This window comes from Typopeltis vanoorti, chromosome 23 (assembly GCF_054136105.1).
Source record: "Typopeltis vanoorti isolate ZY-2024b chromosome 23, IOZ_Tvanoo_1.0, whole genome shotgun sequence".
In the NCBI taxonomy this organism is placed as follows: Eukaryota; Metazoa; Arthropoda; class Arachnida; order Uropygi; family Thelyphonidae; genus Typopeltis; species Typopeltis vanoorti.
In genome coordinates this window covers 32370341-32395652 of record NC_143571.1, presented here as the reverse complement: position 1 = coordinate 32395652, position 25312 = coordinate 32370341, and the positions used below count along the sequence as shown (strand labels likewise).

The 25312-nt window shown below is 35.6% G+C and overlaps 1 protein-coding gene across 1 annotated transcript in view; it reads right to left on the bottom strand.

Moving 5' to 3' along the window:
* LOC150093744 (dynamin-1-like) overlaps positions 1 to 12006 on the bottom strand; it is a 300405-nt gene extending 288399 nt beyond the window's left edge. The window contains exon 1 of the mRNA XM_090412966.1: positions 11862 to 12006. Coding sequence (XP_090269092.1) covers positions 11862 to 11887 — 26 coding nt within the window. The 5' untranslated portion in view covers positions 11888 to 12006. The remainder of the gene's footprint in view (positions 1 to 11861) is intronic.
* Positions 12007 to 25312: the final 13306 nt, after the last annotated feature.

Here is a 25312-nt window from a genome sequence, read left to right as displayed (position 1 = left end):
TACTTGAATGAGAAACAAAAACCTGACTTAGTGGATAGTCAGTTCTTGACAGGTCTAACCTTCCTTTACTTGTGAATAACTTTATTGGCCTTAGTATCTCCTGGGTGCGTCTAGTTCATTCGTTCTTGGTGAAACGTTCGACTTTATGCCTTTACTATTAGAACTACTATGAAATCTACTCCGAGGTTTTCCTCTTACTTAAAAGGTAGCAATTCTGCTGTGTTTTTCTGGTTGTACCTCAGCAAGCAACATGGCCTGGTTACTTGAGTCATGTTCACTATTCTCCTGAAGATTAATATTCTAAGTATCACAATATGCAACCTCTGTAGAGATTTGCACATTCAGACTTTTAGCAGCACCAAATAGCGAAGAAATTTGATCTTGTGTAATGTTCACTTCACTTCATTTCATTCTTGTACATAAAATCTATCATTTTTAAATCTATGTTTTATATTTTTGAGAACAACTGGATGTTGACACGAGTTTTCAAGAAATATACTATAAAAGAAAGAACTGCAGGCAGACAGCACTATTTTGTGTGCCTTAAGTCTTTTACATTCACATATTAAAGTCACACCTACAAAAGCAAAAGTTTCATTAGAAAGTAACTCATTAAAAGCGGTTAATACATTTATTATTCCTTTATAATTTAGTAATATTTTTTTAAAAGTTAACCATACTTATACATATCTTAATTCAGAACTTTATTATACTCATCACAAATATAAATTAATATTTACATTAGAAATATTGCATTAGTATGTAGGGGAGCAGTTTTTCAGTTTTTTTAAAAGTATTTTTCGACTGTTCTGTGCATCGGAGAGAATTTTCGAATGAGCTAGATCTCACTTGCTCTGTAGTTATACGCATACAGTACACAATGTTTTTTTTTAATACTTCCACTGATAGACGGGAAGATCGTAAACCTGAATACACATACGGACCACTGAATTAGAAACCTTTATGCAGATGTACGTAAAGGTCTCTTACGTAGCATATATGCAAAACACGTAGTCACGTGTGTCATCACGTGTTCTAAGCAATTATTTAAGAATGCTGCTGGTCAGTAATCATCAATAGTATCGATTACAATGGGAAATACAAAGGATCTTTCGGCGTTCGATAGAGGGCTTATTATGGGTGCCTGTCTGGCCTCGGTCACGATTTTAAAAACAACAAAGCCGACTAGTTTCTCAAATGCGAGATATTCCGGGTGTTTAATCAGTGAGGAATAACCACATCACTTGTCTAAGCGACATAACCGTGGTCCTGAGATAGTTCTGTCAGGAACGAAATCGTCATCATCCGAGGCTTGTATGGACAAACAGAACTTCCTTTGTACAGCAACTGACCAAAGCATTAAGACTATTCCCGACCCATATCTCATTTAACTATGCACAGAGAACTGAAGAGCATTGGTAACCGTATGCCTATGTGGAAATCACTGAGTTCTGCGATTAAACGAATTCGTCTACAGTGGTGTCGGGAACACTGACTGGACGCTGGAAGAACGTCATGTGGTCACATGAGTCACGGCACACTTTGTTCTGCATCGACGGTGGGCAGAGGGTTTGGCACGAGCCCCATGAAGAAATGAACCTAGTTTGCTTTGTAAACACAAGCCAAAATTCTGCCGGGGTGTCATGGTGTGAGGCATGTTCTCTTGGTATGGAACGGGTTCCCTGATATTGCTGGAAGGTCGGGTATCCTCCAAGGAATATCCAGACATTGTTGCTGATTAATTCCATGCTGTGATGTTGATTTTTCAGCAGGTGACGGTTGCTTCATGAACAACAATGCTACTGTCCATCGCACAAGAGTTGTTTAGCAAGCATGAGAGTGACTTCCACCTGGCCACCAAAAAGCCCAGATCTCAATCTCATTGAAGATGTAATGGACATGATAATAAAAAAAATAAATAAAGTGATATTAGTGAAAACATACTTGTATACGCCTGATATGTTGCAGACATACACGCAGTCCAAACACTGTGTGAAATCTATGTCTAACTGCATATGTGCTGTAATTCGGGACAAAGGAGGTCCAATACGTAATTAAATAAAAACTTTTAATTCAGTAGTGGTAAGTATATATTGTCCTGTGAGTAGGTTAAAGATTTTTAATTATTATTTAGAAAAATAAATCCAATCCTGCAATTTATTCTCCCAAGGGAGCAGGTGGAACTCCTTTATTCTTAAATTTTTGAAGAAAGGTGGGTAATTAAATAATTACATCAAGAAACGTTTTTTTAGCATTTTTTTAATGTAATTATTTATCGATGTAAACTATAAATACATTATCTTCATTTTACATCGATTTTAATGATCTTTAATTCTTGGGAAAAATAATATTCGGAATTAATACAGTTTTTAGCACAATTTCATATATAAAAAAAATGACCGACATATTTTTTTATGTCTGTCATTTAAATTAATTAAATTAAATTAATCCCAAAATCCTAAATAAAATTATTCAGTGTAAAAAACAAGTAAAATAATATTAAATTACATACACTTACCATTTAAAAATGTATTTTTCTGTTTAAATTTGTTTCACTATAGATTTACACTTCACTCAGTGATTCGCTAGACACAGAAGGCAAACGAACACTGGTCCTTGTTCACAACAGTTCATTTTTTTTTCACAAATCAGAAAAAGATGAACCCAAAACAGGAACACATGCTTTATTGTTGCAATAAAACGTGTTCTATGGCTACCCAGCCATGGGTCAAAACAGGCCAACCAATAATAAAATTTTAAGACAGAACAAGAATCCCATGGTCGAGGGTGTGAGGTTATATATCTCAATCACTTTTACGATTATAATTTGTATAATTTTTTACTCGAACCCCGGGGGAGTTCCCCCTTGTCCTCCCAACCCTGCCGATGCACATGACCGTATGATTGCATTTTTATCGATGTATGAAAGTTTTGAGAGTGTATAGTGCATCAGCGCTCAACTTAATTGAGCAATTAATGTCCAATGCAATTAATTGTAGGATAACTTTGAATACTTCTGCAGTGGGGGAACAATCGGTTTGTTTTAGGATTTATTAGAAAACAACAATGAAGGGGAATGCTATATTTGGTTGGTATATTTGAAATACTCAAAGATGAAAATATGGGAACCATCATTTATAAGACACGTGAGAATAGGAAATGAAAAGAAAGAATAAGTGTGAGTAGAAATACTTTCATTAATGGTAAACGAATTATTAATAATTAACATTTGTGATATGTGTATCCTACAAGTTGCTGGGTAGAGCAAATAGCACGAGCCTATAGTCTGGACATGAATAAGTGAATTTATGATGGCATAATTAAAAAAAAAAAAACTCACCAGGAGACAGAGTATGGCAGTAATAAATATGGTTTGATGGAGTAGCCAATCATTTCGTAAAATTTGTTGCCCACGTTATGTTCATTTCTCTGGTTTGTGTATATTTCGCTCTATTTTCCAAGAATTATCTTTTGTTTACTGAGACTCAGAGTACATAATATCCCATCATTATCGGAATTATCCACACTTTCGGGAATCCTACATTCATTAATTTTTTTGTTTTGTTTTTTTAGTATCAGCGGTTCGTCTGTCTTATCAATCTCACATCTTCTGGTGTTATTTTTGTAGATCAACAACGTCTTATAATACACGGAATATTCATTTTTATTCAGGAAGAGATATTTTTTACTGCCTGTTGTTTCCGAAGACTAGAATAAAAATGCCTGTATATCGTTAAAATACTTGACAACCTCAAGCAATACTGCATAGCAAGAGAAACATTTAGTTTTTTTCTCTCCTAATATCCACTTTCAAATTTTCAGTTCCAGAAAACATGTGTAACAGCTGTTTATAATACAGCCATCATACAGAAAGTGCTCAACTGATGACAAGTGACAACATTCAATTGGATTGGTTGACACAATAACCAATCACAGACGCTAGGTGAGCTCAAAATGTTAGCTCACCTAGCCACACCTTCTCAGCGGTTTAAAAGTACTACAACGCTAAGAATTTGACCGGCTTCCCCCCCCCCCACACACACATATTTTCAAAGGGCGCAAAGGTGTATGCATTTTGAAAACACACCAGGGCTATTAACGCGAATGTGACACAATGTTTACGTGTAAAAAAGTGCTCTCTTCATGAAGCACTAATGCTTCATTATCCTCGTGAAGAGGGCAATAAAGAATTAGTATATTGTGTTTAATTTAAGGAATCATGCAAAGTCTGCAAACAATTAGGGGGAATCTTTAACCTGAATGAATGCAAAAATATAATATTGGTGATACTGATATTTTATGGATGAGCACCGCACACCCAGAATATTCGCCCCTGCTATATATATATATATATATATATATATATATATATATATATGTGTGTGTGTTATTGAAAGTTTTTTACCATGGTTCCACTATACATTGAAGATACCAAGAAATTATATACAGTACTTCATCCAAGGATGCAAAACAATATTTTACACCATGTGCGAATTCTCCATGCTTGCTATGCTTACTGCGCAAGCTCATTAATTGACAAAGAAGTAATATTTATTTGTTAATAAATGCATGCATGCATTTATACCTCGTCATCTAGTGCGAGAGTTCCTGAAGTTCAGGCTCCTCAGTCCTCCAAGAGTGAGATCATGACAATAGGTGCTCGCCCATCATTAACTGAGCCCCTTAAGAAAATGAATCTTCAACATCAAGCGAGAACATATGCTGATGGCCCGCTCCAAACAGACAGTACAAACCCAGAACCTGAATAATCCACATTCAAATCTATCAGCTATTATCACCTCTTCTCTTGCAAACATACCGCAGGATTTCAGCAACCCAAATCCATCACTAAGTGTTATAAAAAGATTCTTACAGCAAACCTAATCCATATTATCTGCACTTTCTGATGCATAGGAAAAAAATCGCCCCAGATTCTCTTAGGATTATTGCTTGGAATGCCAACGGTATCAAAAATAAACTGTTAGAAATCCAGGAATTCAATAATAGATACAACCCAGATATATTTCTAATCAATGAAACTCACCTGAGGCCTGCTGACACCCTAAAAATCAGATGGTATCAGATTTACAGAAACGACAGACTTGGGTATAGAGGTGGAGGTACAGCCACCCTTATCAAAAACTATATCAGCCATCATTCAATAACCAACCCTACAACCACCAACCTCGAAATCACAGGAATTAATGTCCCCACAAACTCAATTGGAAACTTTAAAATTTTTTCTGCTTACAACCCTCCATTAAAGACATTATTGACTTCAGATCTGGATGCCATCCTTGGAGTAAAAGGACTGGTCGTCATCGCTGGAGACTTCAATGCAAAACATCCTGCTTGGAACAGTAAATCTACCAATAAAAATGGTCGCATCCTTTCCAGCTACACAGGATCAAACTATGCTGTTGTGGCTGGACCTACTGAACCAACTCATCTCAGTACGTCCAGCACTGCTGACATCCTGGATATAGCTATCCTGCAAGACATTAAACTACAGAACAGCCTTAAATCACTACCAAGCTGTTGTCAGATCACAACCCAATTCTACTGCAATTGGGAGAACAAGAATGCCTGTCTCCTCTCTCTCTCTCATTCAGGCATATCATAGGAGAGATTGTCTAAAGCACCTAGGGATCAAATTGGACCCGTCACTCACATATGCACACCAGAAGATGTGGAACAGTGACTAGCCTCACCCAACAGATTAAGTCCGTTATAACGGTTGCAACCTTCCACAAACCTGGTTTTAACCCTGATCGTTTGCATGAGGATATTATGGACCTGATCAGAGAGAAGAACAGAGCTAGAAGGGATTTCGTAACACTCGCGCTCCTCAGGACAAGATAGTGCTTAATAGATTGACTGGAACAGTAAAAGATGCACTGAAAACTCATAGAAACCAAGTTTGGGATAAAAAGTTAGCCTCTATCTCACCTATTGATCACTCTATCTGGGGGTTACTGAGAAACATCAAAATAAAAACAGATATCTCCCACCCATAATCTCAAACCAGGGTCTAATCCACACAGATGCAGATAAGGCAGAAGCCATACTAAAGAATCTTGAGGAGCAGTGCAAACCTTCTTATAACAACTTAGATTTCAATCACTTGTACAAAACCCACAGTCAGGCATGCATTAAATCTCGTAGGTACCAGTGCTGACCATATTGCACCTGCATCACCTGTTGAATCATATGATATTATTAAAAAAATTAAGAACATTAAAGCTCCTGGACCAGACGGCATCTCAAACAGGGTGATCAAGCTGCTGCTCGAAAAGCTGTAGTGCACCTGACCAGTATAATAAATGCAATCTTAAGATTTCACTATTTTCCTTCCACCTGGAAACTGGCTGATGTAATTCCTATGCATAAGCCAGGCAAAGACCCACACCTACCACAAAATTATCGTCCAATCAGTCTCATCTCCAATCTGGGCAAGGTTACGGAGAAGGTTATCCTCTCACGACTCCAATCCTCAGTAAATGACCTAAACATCCTCCCTAAAGAACAATTTGGTTTTCGGCAACACCATAGTACTACCCAGCAAATCCACAGAATTGTCAAATACATCACCACCAGTTACAACTGGCGCCAGTGCACAGGAGCTGTTTCCCTAGACCTATCCAAAGCATTTGAGAAAATCTGGCATTTTGAACTCCTGCACAAACTTATTTCAGCCAGTACTTCACTAAAAATGGTTCATCTAATCCATTCATATCTTCAGAATAGATCAATGCAAGTTAAAATCAATGGTTCTACATCGTCCCAGCGCCATATCTTTGCTGGAGTGCCGCAGGGATCTCTACTGGCTCCATTGCTGTTTTCTGTATACATGTCAGACATCCCACACAATCCGATGACTTCCATTTTGGCCCTGTATGCATGCAAATGATATCGCAACTGTTATATCTTCTTCTTTCTTTCTTTGTCTTCTATGTGTGTGTGGCTTTCTTGTTAATTTTCTATCTTAAATCCTTGTCGTACCAACTAAGCCTGAAATCTCTAACCTATCTCTCTGGGGCTGCTTCTCTATTCGGAACTCTGACAAAATTTATTTATTTTAGCTGCGCCAGCCAGAGTCCTAGTACAGAAGAGTTCTTGTACAAAGAAACCTTCCCAGAGTTTAAGTATTACCTAATCTTATTAAAGTATTAAGTGCCTATAGAAACTTCAACATTGCAGTCATGGCCTAAACTTTCTTTAATTTCCCCTGATTCACAGGTTCGAACTTCAGCGAGTGGTAATTGTAATCTCATGCTCAGACAGACCCAGACTTACATAGGAAAAACATGTTTATTAATTATCAAAATTACATACATTACGCTTCCACACATCAAAGATATGTCATATCAAAATTCTAATTTACTAGCTAAACAATAAGGAACATTCTAATTATCAAAATACTCTAATCTTACATCTCCAGGTTAAATAAGTACACATTCATCATAAAACACTAGTTCAAATTCTAAATAAACTTGCTAACAAAGATCAATTCACTATCTTCTTTTCTAATCTATGTCCATTTTTTTTTACACTCATCACTAATAGATAATACAAAAAATGAAGATTTTTTACCACCTTGTTAGACGATTTCTCGATCCTTCCGTCTGTTCTTTGTTATGGATTGTCCCCTTTTACGATGATCTGCCGCCACGTGGAGTCACATGCTCGTCCCGATTTTTTTCCTTTGTTTCCTCTGAGCTTACGAACTTTTCGCGACGCTGCTTTTAACACAAATTATCTTCAAAGGGAATCCTTTGCTGCCTTCTCATCGGTTAGAACCAGACCGATGGCCGAAACTCGAAACAATGTCGTCATCTCGTGCTCAACTTCTTCGATTTTGCGCCACTCAGCAACTAGAAACACGTTGCCGCCATGCCATCTTATCGGATATCAGCCAAGCTGACCCGCTTCGGAATTACGAGCCTGTAACCCACGTGGGGGGGGGGGGGGACACACGCGACCGGGGAACACCACAGGAACAAAAACCAAAATGTAGAGGGAACTAAGAGAGCCTCCAGCCCCGTGAGTTCGTTTTTAAACTCTTCTATAGCGCCCTCTTCCGTACTCCAAGCTTGTCTATGACGCTTTCTAATTGGCTGTTACCTCCTCGCTGAACGAGGATCGCTCTCTTCGGGGAGTGCGAAAATTCGAGCGCCTTCCACGAATGTCTACTCATCGTTCGTTACGTCATCTTTGGTGGTCACACAGCAACCGTTGTACTTTCGTTCGCACGACAATACGCGATTTTATATATGGCATAGTTTAATATTGGTGCTTTTGAAAGTTTAAGATTTCCATCCATTTTAGACAATACTTTAAACATAGTACAATCTAATACTTATTTCCTTCCTAAATTAAAATGAAATTGAAGATTCAATTTCTTCCTTTATATTTTAATTCCCTTCTTAAGCAAAGTTAACATCTGCTATTTTACATATTACGTCTGTTTTGCCAAGAATACAAGTGTGCTTTTGCTTGATATGGTTGTTCTTGTTAAATCTTGAATGGAGCAGTTCTATTCGTGATAGAACCATCATTCACGATCTAACACAATACTAACCAGATCTCTCAGACCCCATTTCATTACTAGAAAGCTTCAAGAAAACCTAAAGTTGGAGGGTAGGTTCTCCAAGTGGAGATCGGAAGTCAACCCCCTGAAAAGCTCAGCCGTTCTTTTCTCAAAAAGGCCAATGTCTCCTGCAGGAGATGTGTTACTATTCAATACTAAAATTCCCTGGCAGACAGAAACAAATTACCTGGGTGTGATTTTCGACAAAAAGCGATCTTTCAACCAACACATCAAGTCTGCGTGCGCAAAAGCATCTAAAGCCATAGCTCAGATCTATCCGCTAATTAATAGAAATAGCAAACTCAGCAACAGAATCAAATTGCAACTATACCAGATGACGATTCGTCCTATAATCACCTATGCCTCTCCAGCCTGGAGCCACACCTCTAATACTAACATTATCAAGATACAACGAGTGCAGAACAAGTGCTTGAGAATGATTCTGAACGCCCCGTGCTATGTTAGAAACAATCAACTTCATAGAGACAAATATTCCTTGTATTTTCTCTCTTCTACAATCCTTAGCATCCAAGTTTTTCCTCAAGACGTCCACACATCCCAACGATTTGGTTCAGCAAGCTGCAGCAACGGACATATTCAAATATAGAAGACCAAAAGCTATATTAACCTCCTATAACGATGCATAATCTCCATGCCCAATTAAGGGCGAGCAAACTGCTCGTAAATTTTACCCTCACTGTAACCACAACAGATAGCGGGAAATATGAAAAGCATCTTGCTTCGCCTCTAAAGACATAAATGTCAATTGGCATTCCATTTAGGCTATTATTTTTGTAGACAGAAGACGTCTTAAGCTTGCGCGGCAATAATTGAGCTTTGCGTTGTGTATCGAAGGCCGATGTTTGCTCGTCTAGTCAACGCTACCTTGGCTTCATTGGTTGTAGGATGCTTCTAGGTCTTCGCCGCAGCACTGTGATTTCATGCGCGCGCATAGCCATTTCCGTTTCTTTCACTTCGTTTTAAACACAAGACCATACGCAGTCAAAGTAGCTCTAGCCAGTGAACTTCGGCCAGCCTTTACAAGTGTGCGTGTTGCTTGTGAAAATTAAGTTACAACCAACTTTTTATGACGATGTTATTGACCAATTCATAAAGAAGAACTGTAAGGTAGAATTTGTATTCAAGTAGCCAAATTGAAAAATATAGAATATCATTTGTAAAATAAATGTTGTATTTGTATGATTAAATGTACATAAAATTTCTAAAAATATAGTTTTAAAATGGTCAGTAATTCATTATTCCGCTAATCAGACTTCAATCGCAATTCTCACTCCCTGAATGATAACAAGAGCAAGCGTGAATTTCAAGACCAGCATCTGCCCCTGTTTTACCTGCGTGGAAATATATTCACATTTGAGCTACTTGTATATAGAGGCTAATGACTTTACATCACTTGTCTTAGTATGTATCGCATAATGCACTTTGCATTATGCGATACATACACACCCTTTCGAACTTGCAGCCTATTGGTTGGAAAGAGGAAACACTGACAACGCGACTAATTAGGCTGGCAAACACGAGACAATAATATCACCTGGTCTCTTCAGGCTTTGATGGACTCATTATTATTATTATTGCAACTTTCGTGTTTTTTTTTTTTTTAATGAAACCAATTTAACGAAATTATTCTTTAATTTATTTTTTTTCTGATCTGCGATTTGTGTTATACTTTCTATAACTCTCAAAACGGACGCTCTATTCGCTCTGATAGAATATTTATTTTCCATATGAAAAAATTCACGTATTTTATTTCCTAAGAGGATCCCCCCCCCCATATTTTATACCTCATTTTCTTTTCGAAGATAAGATTCTTCTATGAGGTCATGGGTGGGAAATTTTCATCTGCTACATGCGACAAATAGCGCAGTAGCGAGTATAATGCAACAATTGTCATTCGTTTGGGGAAAAAAAAGTATTTGTATCCCATCTTAGAACAAAAGGTACAATGTCAGGTCCCTTTTTGGCAAATTCAGGTTTTTCATCCTGAGTTGTAACAGGCCCCAATCCACGAAAGATTTCTTTTTTTGTAAAGCTATAGTACACTGGTACCGTGGGTAGGATAAGATTTACCCCTCATTTTTAATAATTAATTAATATATATATATATATATATATATATATATATATATATATATATATATATATATGTGTGTGTGTGTGTGTGTGTGTAAAATTGTATTAGTATCGAAAAAAAAAAACACTATATTTTTTGGGAGGGGGGAAGATACCATACGGTGTACCGGCACCTTTATTAATAATGACACGTGACGTACGGATGCGCTAGCGCATTTCATTACACGGAGTAGGCGACGCCGTTTTAGTTCTATCCAACGTTTGGATACTGAGGGGGGGGGGAGTTCAATCTCCACCGGTAAAAGAGATAGCTGGCCCAACACTATGACATGGTGTCCAGTGAGAAGAGAGGCGGGTGAGAAGTGCCGATATCTCGTGGTCCCTAATCCTAACGCAATGTTTACTGCCTGAAAATACTGTGGGTTCTAGTCGATTTTCTTGAGTTTACCGGACGAAAAACCCGAGTTTCAGGGAGAAAAACGCCGCTTGCCCGTGCCAGAGATTGATTAACTCGGGATTCGGTCGTAAAAAGGCTTAGTAAAAGTTCCTCTAGTCGGCTTATGATTTAATTATTTCTTTAAATAAATTATAGGTTGTTTTAAACTTTCTCTCTCTATTATATATATATATATATATATATATATATATATATATATATAGTAAAAAACAAACAAATTAATTGATTTAAAGAAATAAGAATAATTCCTGCAATATCATACAAAGTAACAGCTTTTCACGTTGCAGAATGTGAGAATTCTATGTAGAAGTAAAATTCCCACACGTAGCTCTAGTAGGTACGCAGTAGCTCTTCTTAATGACTAATACACACGAGACAAAGAAGCGTCAGCTACACTCTTTTTGTTAGACTCAGGAGTAACGTTTCATATGCGAACTGAAAAACTTACTGAGAAACTTAAAAAGAAAAAAATCCATAGCATTAATAAATCAGCTAAAATCGACTGGCAGTTATTCGGTGTGTATGATTTGCAACATGCATTTTATATCGAGAAACTGAACAAGAATACAGTACATATTTTCATACAACGAAAATGCTAAAAGGTTTGCCTTATGTATTATACCGAGAAATAACTAAATATAGTTAAGTTATTTATTTAATCGTTTGGAGCTAAATAAAACTCGTATTTTGTCAACAAGAATGCAACAAAATAGTACTCACCCAGTATTACTAGAGCAAATTGACATGTGGTTAAGAGAACGCTCTATTGAAATAATGAAACTGAACACAAGGTACGGGCGCTTTTGACAGTTGATATAGCCTTCAGAAGCGAAAGCAATGAAAATATGCGCAACCAGATGCGTCGTGAACGTTGTATGTTGAATGTCGTCGAGGGATATTTCGTCCACACGTTGCACTAAGTAAACCGAAAGTGAAAGTGGTGCGTTTCAGACAAGCCTGTCTGAGAAATGCGGTCATCTGTAGAAGGAAGAAGTTGTTGTTTTTGACCTTAGGAGGAAATTTATTCCTGCCATCATTTTTTGAAGTGTTTCGCCAAATGATACATTTCTTGCGAACACTTTCATCAGACAAAATTGAGAGAAACAAAGTTTTATCAATTTTATAAGATTATGTTAAGTATTTGATAAAAACGCATCATCGTTGAATTAGCGATGTTAAATTAATTATTAATTCCATAAATCATCAAAGCCAGTTATAAATATTTGTTGTTTTTTTATATAAAGACTCGATATTCAAGTTTTTATAGTTTCCTAGATCATTTATACTTGTTAATTATAATGATAGTGATTGATAAATAAATATTTAATATGTGTTCGAATTTGAATTGTAACAAATACACTTTAAAAATTTCCAGTTGCGCATTTTCTTTAGTGCTATTTTAACTCTGTCTCATGAGCACCGTGTGTGTGTGTGTGTGTACAAAGGATTAGATAAATTGGAAATGCTGCACCAGACACCAAACATAGAATCTTTTTAGAGATATAATTTCTCACTTCTCACACAAGCAATGATATTCAGTTTACATAGACATTTCACAAGCAAATATGTCACTACAGTGCAGTATTTTCCAACGTGGGCAATTTGAATATTTGGGGGGGGGGCAATTAGAAAATGATGTTGCATTCGTCACCTCATCACCGATATATACTCAAAAAACTCATCATTGTCGGCGATAAATTGTCGATGTTGTAACCCTCACTTTCCGAGAAAAAAAAGCTGACATCACTAGTACAGCAGTCAACACAAATACAGTATCAAGAAGAACTCTCAGAAAAGCAAAATGATGAGTCTATTAGAACTTTATTCAACATAAAAAGGAACAATAGCATGGCTTTCTGACGAGACAGAAACGAAATACCGAAATTCAACTAATTTAAAAAAAAAAAACAAAAAAAAAATACTGTTGCCCTTCCCGTCGTTATATTTAGTTGAACGTGGCTTTAGTGCTGTAAAATTGACTTGCTACTGAAAAAAAAAAAAAAAAAAATCATCTGGATGTCACAAACCCTGGGCATTTGAGATTGAAAATGATTAAATTAGTACATCAAATAAAAACTCTTTGCAGCAGACATCAAGCACAAGGATCGCATTAACATGGATTTTATTTTTCCGAGTTCAGTTCGATTTATGTTTTATAATATACAAAGTGTGATATAAATTTATATTCATTGAAGAAAGTCAAATTAAAAACAGTTTTACCTTTTTTATTTAAAGTACGTATTTATATTATACTTTTTCAGAACTTGGCTGACTATTATGTTGGGGGGAGGGGAAGCATCAAAATCTTTGCGGTGTTGAGGTGGGGCATGATCCAAAAAACGTTGGGAAACACTGCTCTTGCTTAGAATAGCAGATTCGCTATCCCTTAGCCAACTAATCTAAGGCTAATTTATTCATTTTTTTTTTCCTTAAGCGCTTCTAAGAAGGTGTTTTAAAAAATAGTTTAAACGCATCAAGTGTTTCTAGGATTTTTTTTTTAAAGACAGCTTTTTAACAGTCGTTTTTTTTTATTATTATTATTAAGAAACTGTTCCCGTCAATTTATAAGTGCTTGTGAAGTTGTGCAAATAGGCATAATATAAGCTTGGAGACTGAGTAATAGGGACAAAAGAGCACAGCAGTGGAATTAATTCAATCATTAATTCAATAACTAGGGACATGGAGCCAGCATATATCTGTGAATTTCGGGTGTTTTCCAGTTAGTTTTTATTTATTTATATTTTAGTTTTTTATTTACGGCAATTTTTTCAAACACAATAGCAGAAGGGTATAGTTATTTTTACAACCTATTCAGGATCATATGCTACGGCGGTGAAGTAAAATATTTATTGATTTTTGTATAAATCGATTTTGCTAACTTTGATTCTTCCAAAGAGAGGAGCCCCAGCGAGTTATTGTAGTGTACGAGTCTGTCAACCACCTGAAAGTGAAATATCTTTTAAATGAGTAGTCTTCTAAAGTTCCTTCCTTTAGAAGGACGAGATTATTTATCCCCACCCCCCACCCCCCCCCAAAAATTTCTTTCTAGACAAGTTATACGAAATGTTCTGATTATTCATGGTAAGGAAATATCTTTACTCTACTTGTCTGCTTCGAAGATCGACTAAATCGAGAGACTGGCTGGGGGGGGGGGGGGGAGTCCTCACTCGGAGACTAGAATGGAATTCTCAAATGGTCTCTCTTTTCGCTGTCCAATGCCATGAAAGTAGGTACACGCAATCAGACAATGCTTTCTATCATTCAAATAAATTTACAAGTAAGTTTTACAGTTAAACCACGTAATAAATAATATTATTATATTTTGTACTTTTCTTAAACACGGTATGCTAAATAATAATAATACTTTTTTGAATAATTGTAGAAATGCAAATAATAAGTCTAAAATAAGTTGGAGAGTGAGTCAGAGTGAAGAATAGAGAAGAAACGAAAGGACATAAGAAAGCACACATAAAATAAAAGCTTGTCTTAAGCTTTTCACGAAGCATTGAGGTTCTTTAGTTGTGGCCTTCACAACCGCGACCGTCTCGAGGATAAGGTGGTTGGCCCTATGCCTCCCGGTGTGTCCTATGTCTGCAACCGTGTTGTTCACGGGACGTTTGCCTGTTTTTCAGGTATGAAAAACCCGAGTTACCCGGGGAACTCTCCACCTCCATATGAGACCGGTTATCTCACCTTCAGTCGAAAGTGACCAGATAAAGGTTTCTCACGTTATGGACCGGAATCGAACCCAGGTCTTTCCGACCAAAGGGCTTTGTCTATACCGACTAAGCTAAGGAGGCTCAAAATAAAAGCTTAAATGAAATAAACTGAGACAATGGAGGATAAATTCAATAATTGAAAGAGAAATGGCAAATTTATATTAGATTAAATCAAATACAGTAAACCTTGATATAACGGACTAATTCGGCTGAGGGGGGGGGGGGTGTCCGTTAAATCCAAAAGTCCGTTACATAATAAAGTAGATTTTCCGAATGCATCGGAAGGCACGCGTTAAAACTGCCGCAGAAAGTCACGCCACGCGACAAAAGAATTAATTACAGCGCATTGGTGTGATTACGTGCTAATCATTCGCCGAACATGTTTAATGAGCGGTGACTCGTTAATGTCCGCTAAATTTAGGCTTACCATACGTACCGTTTTTTTTTTTTTTCATATTTCCCAACCCCGTCGTTTAAATAAAAATGTTAATTTTGTCCCGTTTTTAATAAAAACTATAAATATAGTTTAATATTGGTTAATCATAAATTATTATTCATAACCTACAACTTATATCAATATCATGGATACCAGAATTTGTATAACCATGAAGTAGCATTGTTCGATACTAAATATCGATATCTGCAGTGAAAATAAATTCAGAGAAAATAAAAAATACACGTTGGCAACACTTGTGCGTCTCAAACGCGGCGTCTGTTCTGCTGAGCGTTAGGTTTTGTTTTGCCTGTACTAACCGGGGGCTTTGTTATTCAATACCGGTTGTTTAAATTTCATATTTTTTAAAGTTTTAATCGTTATTTTTTAAAGCTTTAAGTCCATCCTTGCAATGTCAAAGAGACGAAACTGCAGTTTTAATGACGACCTCCAGAAATAATTGAAACCTATTACTGGACAAGCTGTGTGCTCATGAAAGCAGAATCGACATCAACATCTACGTAGCCAGAAACATGAGTATGCTAAAAGAATTTTGGCTTCATTTAAAAACATCAGCTCGTTTATAGTGAGACATGGTGATAGTGAAAGCGATAAAATTACAGCAAGTGCTCTTGTTGCTTATTATACTGTGCATCACGGACAAAGTTTTCGGGCAAATGACTGCTTGTCGACATTGATAAATCAAATTTATGAACCAAAGTTTTCTTCAGCACGTACCAAATCAGAAGCAAGAATTACCAACGTTTTATCACCACACATATTGGACAAAGTAATAGAGGATTTGAATAAAACAAAAAAAACAAAACAAGCATTACAGTCACGTTAGATGCATCAAAGAAAAAAAGACATCAAACTTTTTCCAATCGTTGTGGGGTACGTTTTGCCAAATTGTGATGTTCAAAACAAAATTCTAGACTTTATTTCCTTACCTGGTGAAATATCCGACATACAGTGTGTTACTTTGAAGGAAGTAAGTGACAACTTTGCCTTACTAAACAAAATTGTTGCTTTGTGTGCAGATAACACGAACACCAATTTTGGTGGTTGCAAAAGACTTGGCAAAAATAATGTGTTTATGTAATAAAATCGTTTTTATAGTCTTACTTTTTCATGAATACAGAATCTTACATAACCCCTGTCCAGTTTTTGTCTGAAGGAAATATAATCAACCTAGCTAAATTACTGCAGTGTTTTTCCAACATATGATGGCCCATTCGCCAAAATTTGTTAAATATAACAGGAAATAATAACAAAAAATAAGCTGTTAATTTAATTATAATCAAATCTTAGTTAAAAGCATTTTAAAATTAAGTGGGTGTTAATTTTCAGATGTGACATACGGGCTGGAAATTTTGTCCGTTAAATCCGAAGTCCGTTAAATCGAGGTCCGTAAAATAGAGGGTTTTACTGTAATATCAAAATGGTGACATGATATACACTAAGAGAGTAAAGTATGAACTAGTTTGAAATTTATTATGGTTGTAAGAAAATTTACAACCATTAAGGATAAGAATTCCAGTGTTAAGAATGAACCTCTATAGATCAATTGGTTTCGATGGAGCCCTTGGCTGAAGAGCCCTTTACAAGTGCCTTTCAGTTAAAGGAGAGTCAGCCGATCTCATACGAAGATAGAGGGGTTTCGTCCTTGAAAACAGAAATTCGTGTGAACACATATCTACAGACTCGTTGGATTCTGAAGACGAGTGCCAAGTCGGCTAATTTAATTGCCTATAAACCCCTAACTAGTGGAGTGAACCCGATAAGAATTAATTAAACTTTTAAACAGATTAAAAGAAAATCCAGAAAACAATCCCGGCTATAGTAAATGCAGGGAACTTGGATAATTTTGGTGAAAGCCCTAATTTAAGAGAATTAAGTTTTGAGAACATACGCTATTAAACAGTATTAAATAACATACTGTATATTTATTGATTATACTGTTAGGTGAAAAAACTAATTATAAAGAAATATTTCTTGCTTTTTGTTCATCAAAATTTTATTATTAACTTTTAAATTTCTTGCTTCATCACATACTCTGAGGCCATGGGCGTTCGCAGAATATTTTCCAAGGGGGCAGAGCAAAATTATTCAGGAAGGGGGGGGGGGCAAAGCTTGGAGACAAGTAATTACATCAATACATTTTTATTTAATTATTTAATTTTTTTTTTTTTTTCACAAGAAGATCTCAGGGAAGGAAAGTGCCCCGTTTTCCCCCTCTGCGGACGCCCATGCCAAGGTTCAATCGGCTTAAGACCGATCCTGCTGGGAAATCACTCAATAAAAGCAATTCTTTCAACACACCGATCACAGTCAAAATATCACATGAAGAAATAAGCATAATTAGATCCTTATTTGAAGAACCGAGGCAGTCAACCACTCAAGAAATTCCACTAAAAGAAATATTTCATATGCAAAAACACAAAATAAATTTCAGGAAGTTCTCCCAAGTCTCGTCAATTTCAGGAAGTTCTCCCAAGTCTCGTCAATTTCAGGAAACAGAGGAAGCTAGGGATATGGGATGTTGGCGAACAGAGAATTAAAGTTCAGAGGTCATATTGCAAAAGTTTGCAAAATTAATTTCCGAAAATAAAAGTCTTTTTTTTTTTTTTTTCCTGGAGAGTCTGCCGTCTATGCTTGCGTGTGTTGGTGGGAAAATTTGTGCAGAGTCCTCTCTTAATGAAGAACTTGAATCAGTCTTCTTGGCGATTGGTAGTTGATGAAATGTTGAAGATGGTGATGATGAAAAGTTGTGTGTTCTCCAGGAAAATTTTCTCTCGTTAAAACTGTAATGTCATTCCTAGCTAATTTTAGAAAGTACGTAATGTATTGGCTTAAACATCGGGTTGTATGTTAAATCTATTCAAAATTTTCTTACCCAATTTGCATATCTCGTTGCATATCTTTGGTTGGTTGTAAGAGTGTATATTTACGTAAAGCTGGCTTCATTTTAGCAGTTCGGAGAGAAGTAGTGATAAAATACTGCTTACTGGCTTCCTTAATTTTTTTTTAACCTAATCAAAAAGCCCTCTTTCCCCCCCCCCCCAACTGAACGTTACCCTTCAACGTTTTTTTAGACTTTACAGAGTGCTGTGATATGATATGGAGACACTTTTCAAAAGACTATAAGACAGAGTTTTAATAGGATTTTGGAGAAGTCGCAAATCTTTGGGCCATGGGGGGGGGGGGGTAAGTACTGTCAGACTTTCCTCAGATTATTAAAAAAAAAAAAAACGGGAACATAGCTTTAGAAAATCTGACGTTCTCTGTATGAAAACTAACAACACACATCAGTGGCGGATTTAGGTATTAAGGGGCCCGAGGCGTTTGCGATTTTCGGGGCCCCTTTAAATTATTAAGTTACAAACATTTCATTTTAATTTTTTTTAATATTTTATGTATAATTACACAATGCATATACACACATACATAACAATAATTACTTCACAACAAAAATTATAAGATGTTTTGTATACATATAAATATGAAAATAGGTAGGTAACTTTAATTGTATATTACATATTATAGGAACAATTCAATAATATTATAATCACATTCAGGTACATTCTGTATTTTGTACATAAGTATTTTATGAAATTATACTGGCACTTTTCTACTTTTTGCAGCAGCAAATTTGTCAATTAATAAATCAAATTCTAATTCTTGTAATACAGAATTTTCAATAAACATCAGTGACAAATTTGATAGTCGATCTTGCCTCAATGAATTTCTTAAATAATTCTTGACACGCTTAAGGACGTAAAAAGATCTTTCTGCAGAAGCGTTACAAATAGGCATTGTTAAAAAAAATTTAGTATTTTTCTACATTTGGAAAAGTTGATTGTAATCCGTTAATGATTGTTTTGTACATTTGAAATTTACGTGGGATTTTTTCTTCTTTTATGTATTTTAAGAAATGATGTACTTCGTCATTGAAATAGCTAATTTCAATATCATTCTTAAATATATTATTCAATTTAGAAATGTGATCGTTTGTCATCTTTACTCATATCGTGATCAAAAAAAAAAAATAATAATAATTGAAAATGACTTAACACATTAGAATACATATTAAATTTGTTTCATCAGTTAATAGATTTGCTTGTCGTTCTATGGTTTCAAAATCATTTCGTACATCCATTATAAAATTATGCAAGCATTTTAAAAGTTTTACACATTGCAACAAATGTGTTTGAACTTCTTGAAGCGAAAGACTTGTGTTATTTATTCTTTGCAATAATCTATCCCATAATATTGTTAACACTGCAATTTCGTATTTATCGAAATATTTTGACAATGTTTTGGCTTGTAATCTATTTTCTGGTTTTTCAAGTTCATTTTCGCTTATTTTAATAAGAACAGTTTTAATATGTTTATAATTTAATCGCAAAGCAGATACGGCATCAGCTCGTGATGACCATCTTGTGTCGCTGATTCTTTTAATATGTTTGGAATTTGTATCGGCAAAACAGTCTGTAAGTAAATTCCATCGTTGCGTAGATTTAGAAAAAAAATAATATACGTTCTGTACGAAATCGAAATAATAAACAGCCGTTGAACAAGCTTCTGCAGCAGAGCTTCCAATAATGTTAAGTGTGTGAGTGGAACATGGAATGAAAATTGCCGATTCGTTCAACATCTTAATTCTTGCTTGTAGACCATTATATTTGTCAGCCATATTTGCCGGATTGTCGTATGTTTGGCCACGACAATTTTTTATATCTAAATATAGAGCATTTAAATTGTTAAAAACGAGTTCCTCTAAATTTTTTTGCGTAATGGTTATTTAATTGCAGAAAACCAAAAAACCGTTCCAGCACATCTCCTTTACTATTTACATATCGCAATATAAAAGTTAACTGGTCTATATGGCTCATATCGGGTGTGGAATCGACGATCAACGAATAATACAGAGCTTCTCTAACTTCCAAAATTAATTTCTCCTTTACTTCAGTCCCCATTAAAGCAATAAATTCATCAAATATTGTATGAGATAAGTAATTAACCTTCCCGCTTTCGATATTGTCATCTTTTGTTAAATGATTTTTAATAAACTCATCGAACTGGATAAATATTCTATACAAGTTATAAAATTTCTTCTCTTGTTAACACCACCAACACTTTCATCTTCTCTGTGCCACCGAAATCCTAAACCCAAACTTGCTAAAAACTTCTTTTTCGTCTCGTTCATCACGTGTTGGTTGACGATCTTCGTTGCTCTGAAATTTAGATGAAGACGAAGTCAAAAAAAAACCCTCCAAGGAGTTTTTTTGAGAGAGCGATAATTTTTCTTTTTCCTTTCGTCGTTTTCTTTTTTTCTGCCCGGGGACAAGTACGTTCGTTTCATGGCTAAAATATTAAATCTGTATATATATTCAAAACAATTATTTTATAATTACAATTACGACAACCGAACCACAACAAAGGATAAAGGATACTGAAGGTTACAAGAATTTCATTGTTCCTTAACCGTTTATACCGCCTTTATTTGAAGCGGTCGATTTGGAAAACAAAAATGAAAATAGAATTTATTTTATTATATACTTACACAATTAAACAACAGTACAGACAGTAGTTCCAAGAATTAAAACAAAATGGAATATTTGTTTTTCAAATTTTTACTAATATATATTAGTAAAAGGTCTAAGTTTTCCTGATATTCTCTAAAGAAATAGATTATCGCTGAGAAGGTGCGTTATTAAACGTTCTTGGTGTGTTATTAAACCTACGGTAATAAAATATGTGTTTAACTTGAAGATGTAGATCCAGCAACAATCACCGTAAATAGATACTCAAAAAGCCTACTTTTTTTAGGATACTTCCTCCTTTATTTTTAATTGCACAATTAAAAATAAAGGAGGAAGTATAATTACACACTAAAGATTGTTGCACACATATTCGAAAGTCGTAAATGTTTATGTGTATCACTCATCTCCAGTGATAACGATAACAGTACCATTTTTTTTTATGTACGAAAATGATTGATAGATGGCGCTACATGTCTGTGGTGACCTATGAAGTATCTTGAGTGGTTGATATTTTTAATTTTTTTTTTTTTTTTTTAATAGTTTCGAAGTACATGTATAGAAACCAAATCAGAAATGATCACTACTGCATTTTTTTTCCATTTGTCAGGATTCATGAAATAATTTGGGGAACTGTTCGCACACTTCGAAAAAAGCGTCTTCAAACACTCATTGCTGAAAAAAAAAAAAAAAAAAAAAAAAAAAACACGTATCCAGAAACAATCACCGATAATTTTCTGACTGAAATCGTCAATATATCTGTTAGCAGGAACAACTGAAAGGACAGATACGAACATAAAATTTAGAAGCATCATTGAAAGTGTGAAAACAGTGGGTTGAGTGTGATAATAATCGTGAAAAAAAAGGCGTTTTCACTCTGTGAATAAAATCAGAATGATTGTTATTGATTTGTTAGGAAGTCAGGTGAGTTAGCCGATCTCATATGAAGATGTAGTAAAGATTTTTCTCAAGGAAACTAGGGTTTCTTACACAGGCAGTACCTTTGCTGATATCTAAGCTGTCTTTGTTCAAACCGTTTTGGGCGATCTTCAATAATGTTTTGACGTCCCCAGTGATAAAAATATACAAAAAGTTGTTAAACAAATGTAAATGTTAATATCGATTTGATCGAAAAGAAAAAATCTTTGTGTGTGTGTGTGTTTATTTACCATTCTTGAAAATCGGACTATAATTTCGAAAACATCGCAACAACAGCAGAGAGCTCCGATCACGATCAACGCATGTGCAGTTGCAGTATTTCAATTATCGAATATCGTATTCAGATGACTCCTAAGCTTTAACTTAGAGGACCAATAGAAAGACGTAATGGTGTTGATTTTTATCAGCATAGAAGAAGAAGAGTCGGCTCAGCTCGTACTTGTTAGACTGAGATTCTCAGATTTGCAACAATATGCTCACCGAGGTAATAGAGTTTTTAAAGGCACCGTTGTGCGGCACACAAATTGCCCTCCTGCTTGCTGCAACCATGCATATAGGCAAATCGGCCATGAGATCGCACAATTTACAGACAATATACACTAATGGTGGTGGGCAGTAGATAGCCCTTTATGTTGACAGTATCTTTTGAGCACCATAACTTGCAAAAGTTGACTGTTCCAGATATATAAACGTATACATCAGATACATGAGTATTTAATACCAGTGAGGATTAGGAACATGAGTTGACAGTAGATCTGCATGATATAAATTCTCACTGACTTTCAAGAGCATGCCATAACTAGTATCCTCTGCTGCCCAATAGCCAATGTTGGAGTCAATATAGCATAAAGATTGAAAGCAATCGAAAATAAATCAACTAGTACTATGTACTTGCAAAAGCACACTTATTCCATTTTGTGAAATGAAAAGGTGTTCGAAAGATTTAAAAAAAAAACATAAAACTAAAGGCTTTCTCTGCAAAAAAAAACAAAAAAAAAACACGGTAAATGTAATTAAATGTGAATGGGAATTGGTTGAGGAAAGCTATCAAAAATGCTTATAAGCGCTAATTGAAATCGAACCGTTTCTCTTCATTTGTATTTTATCCTATATTTCGAAAAAGATAAACTTTATGCTTAAATAAACAGCTACCAAAAACGTGTCTTTTAACATCGCAGATACTTTTTTATCTGGCCACAGTGAAAAAAAAAAAGGAAATTCTGAAGTTATTTCTTATGGGTACAGTTGTTGGTGCCTGGTAGATGGTACTGACCTTTTATGACAAGAAGGCTGAATTTTAATTTTACGGTGATTTTCAGTGTCACTGATATCCAGAAAGGTTTATAGTTGTAATTCTTATAGGAAAACCGACAGTAAATGCCTTTTTATTTTAAAAAAGGCTTACCTGTTCAGTAAATAAATAACTACTATTCACCAATAAAAAAATACACATACTTGTGTGTAGATGATAATTATACCGTGGTTCTATGTAGCTGGTAGTTAAAGTTGTGGAGCAAAATGCTCTTCCTCGATGAGTCATTGTACTCCTTGGAGGGTCATGTAATAATAATAATAATAAACGTGACTAGTTCGATACTTTGATTTTTGACTCAATACATAGGTGTATATGAATGCACGCGCTCTAGAAGTGTTTCTATTTAACTGAAAGAAAATCTGAATTTTCGATAGGAAACACCTTGCTACTTACGTGTTAGGCCAGCTTATTGACCCTTATTCAAACGTCTGTAACAAACGTTCCTTACAGGATTCGAACCCGAATCTTATCATCCGAAGGATATCTTCGTTATCATCTGATATATGAAGGTTCTGAAAACTTTACATTTAATTTTATATAATAGAACGAAGTTCTCTGTGTTTTGCTTTGTGTGTGTAGTGATTCCGTTGAGAATTTACAGCTTTCTCTATTGAGTGCCTTTTGAATAATTTTTGGGAGAAACCCTGTAAAATCCATTAAACAACGTTCAGTTATAGATCAGCAGGTGACAACATGAGGAGGGGGGGGGGGGAAGTTATCTTGGTTCTTTGTGGTTGGACACACTGTTCCCAAAGCAGATGGTCTTCATTATTGATGCTGTATTCTATTGTTAGATGCATTAGCAAGACATTTGTGATGACAAAAGAACAGAAGAGAGAAAATAATAATTTTAACAATGATTTCCGTGTTAGGTCACACTCATAATGAGAAGTATCATTGTGACATCACGAAGGAAAACATTTTGACTATAAAAACCGTCAGCAATTTCAGAATTTTGTTAACCACCTTGCCTTAAATAAAACTAATACGTGTTCTGAATGCCCGTAATCCAGCAAAGTATTTGGCGTGAAAACATATACCGAAGGTTTCGTAGTACGAGTGCGTTATATTTTAGAATTCACTCTGTTTGTAACAAACAATTTAATTGATGATTCTTGCCAGGATGATGGATATATCCAGGTTAGCAGATGTCCACTGGGATGTGGACTTTTACTAGCGATATCTCAATGATAACATTTAAATGCATTGTGGAGTGGAGCGGGGGATCGGTGTTTAAATGCTCGCTGTTATAGTTTTGGGGGAAACTGCAATAGCACTTGGCCTAACGGAGAGTGGTTGGGAGTGGCTGAGGACTCCAATATAACAGAGTATTCAGAGAGATCTTCCCGGATGGGTAAACATCAATTCGGTTGCAACTGTGAACAAAATATGTAAGCATGTTGGTGGTGGATATGGGGTGGGAAACTTTATTTAAATTTTCAGGAAATTTTGCTTACTGGGAAATTTATAACTTTCATTAAATTAAATAATTGTATTGTTTTTTCTGTCTCCATAAGAAATGAGAAGTAGAAATATATTACGCTAATGGTTTTTTTAAACGTTTTAATATCTCATGTTGATATCTGTTATATTAGTCGGCCTCTATTAAAATATAATGCCTGTTCATTCCTGAGTAGTGGTAGGGCCACTCTGAAAAAGATCAAGACAAGATCAGGATTCGTAACGTGATTGTCTGATAAGATCATTGACGTCATTGTGTATGATTCTGTGCGTGACGTCATGAGTATGGAATGTTTGCAATTTCCCTGGGTGAACAGGTGTCATTGACGTCACGTTGTGTGGTTTTGTTCTCGTATGGAATTATAGGTGATAGTTAGAAATAAGATAGCGTATTGACTCCTTGGAATTTCCCAGGGTGACAGACATCCGTCATTGACGTTCACGTTCTGTGTTTTTGTTCGCATATGGCATTCTGGGTAATTGTTAGCATATAGAATTGTGGGCGATGGTTAGGGATAAGATAGAGTAGGGAATGTTTGTAATTTTTCTGGGGGGCCCCCCCATCTGTCATTGACGTCACGTAGTGTGTTTTTGTTCGCGCATGGAATTATAGGTGATGGTTAGAGATAAGATAGAGTATGTAATCCTTGAAATTTCCCTGGGGTGCATGTGTATCAGTGACATCACATTTTGTCTTCGGTTCGAGTGATGTTAGAGTATGGAATTCAGGAGGATATTTCTTCAAGTGTTGGAGTCTTTGG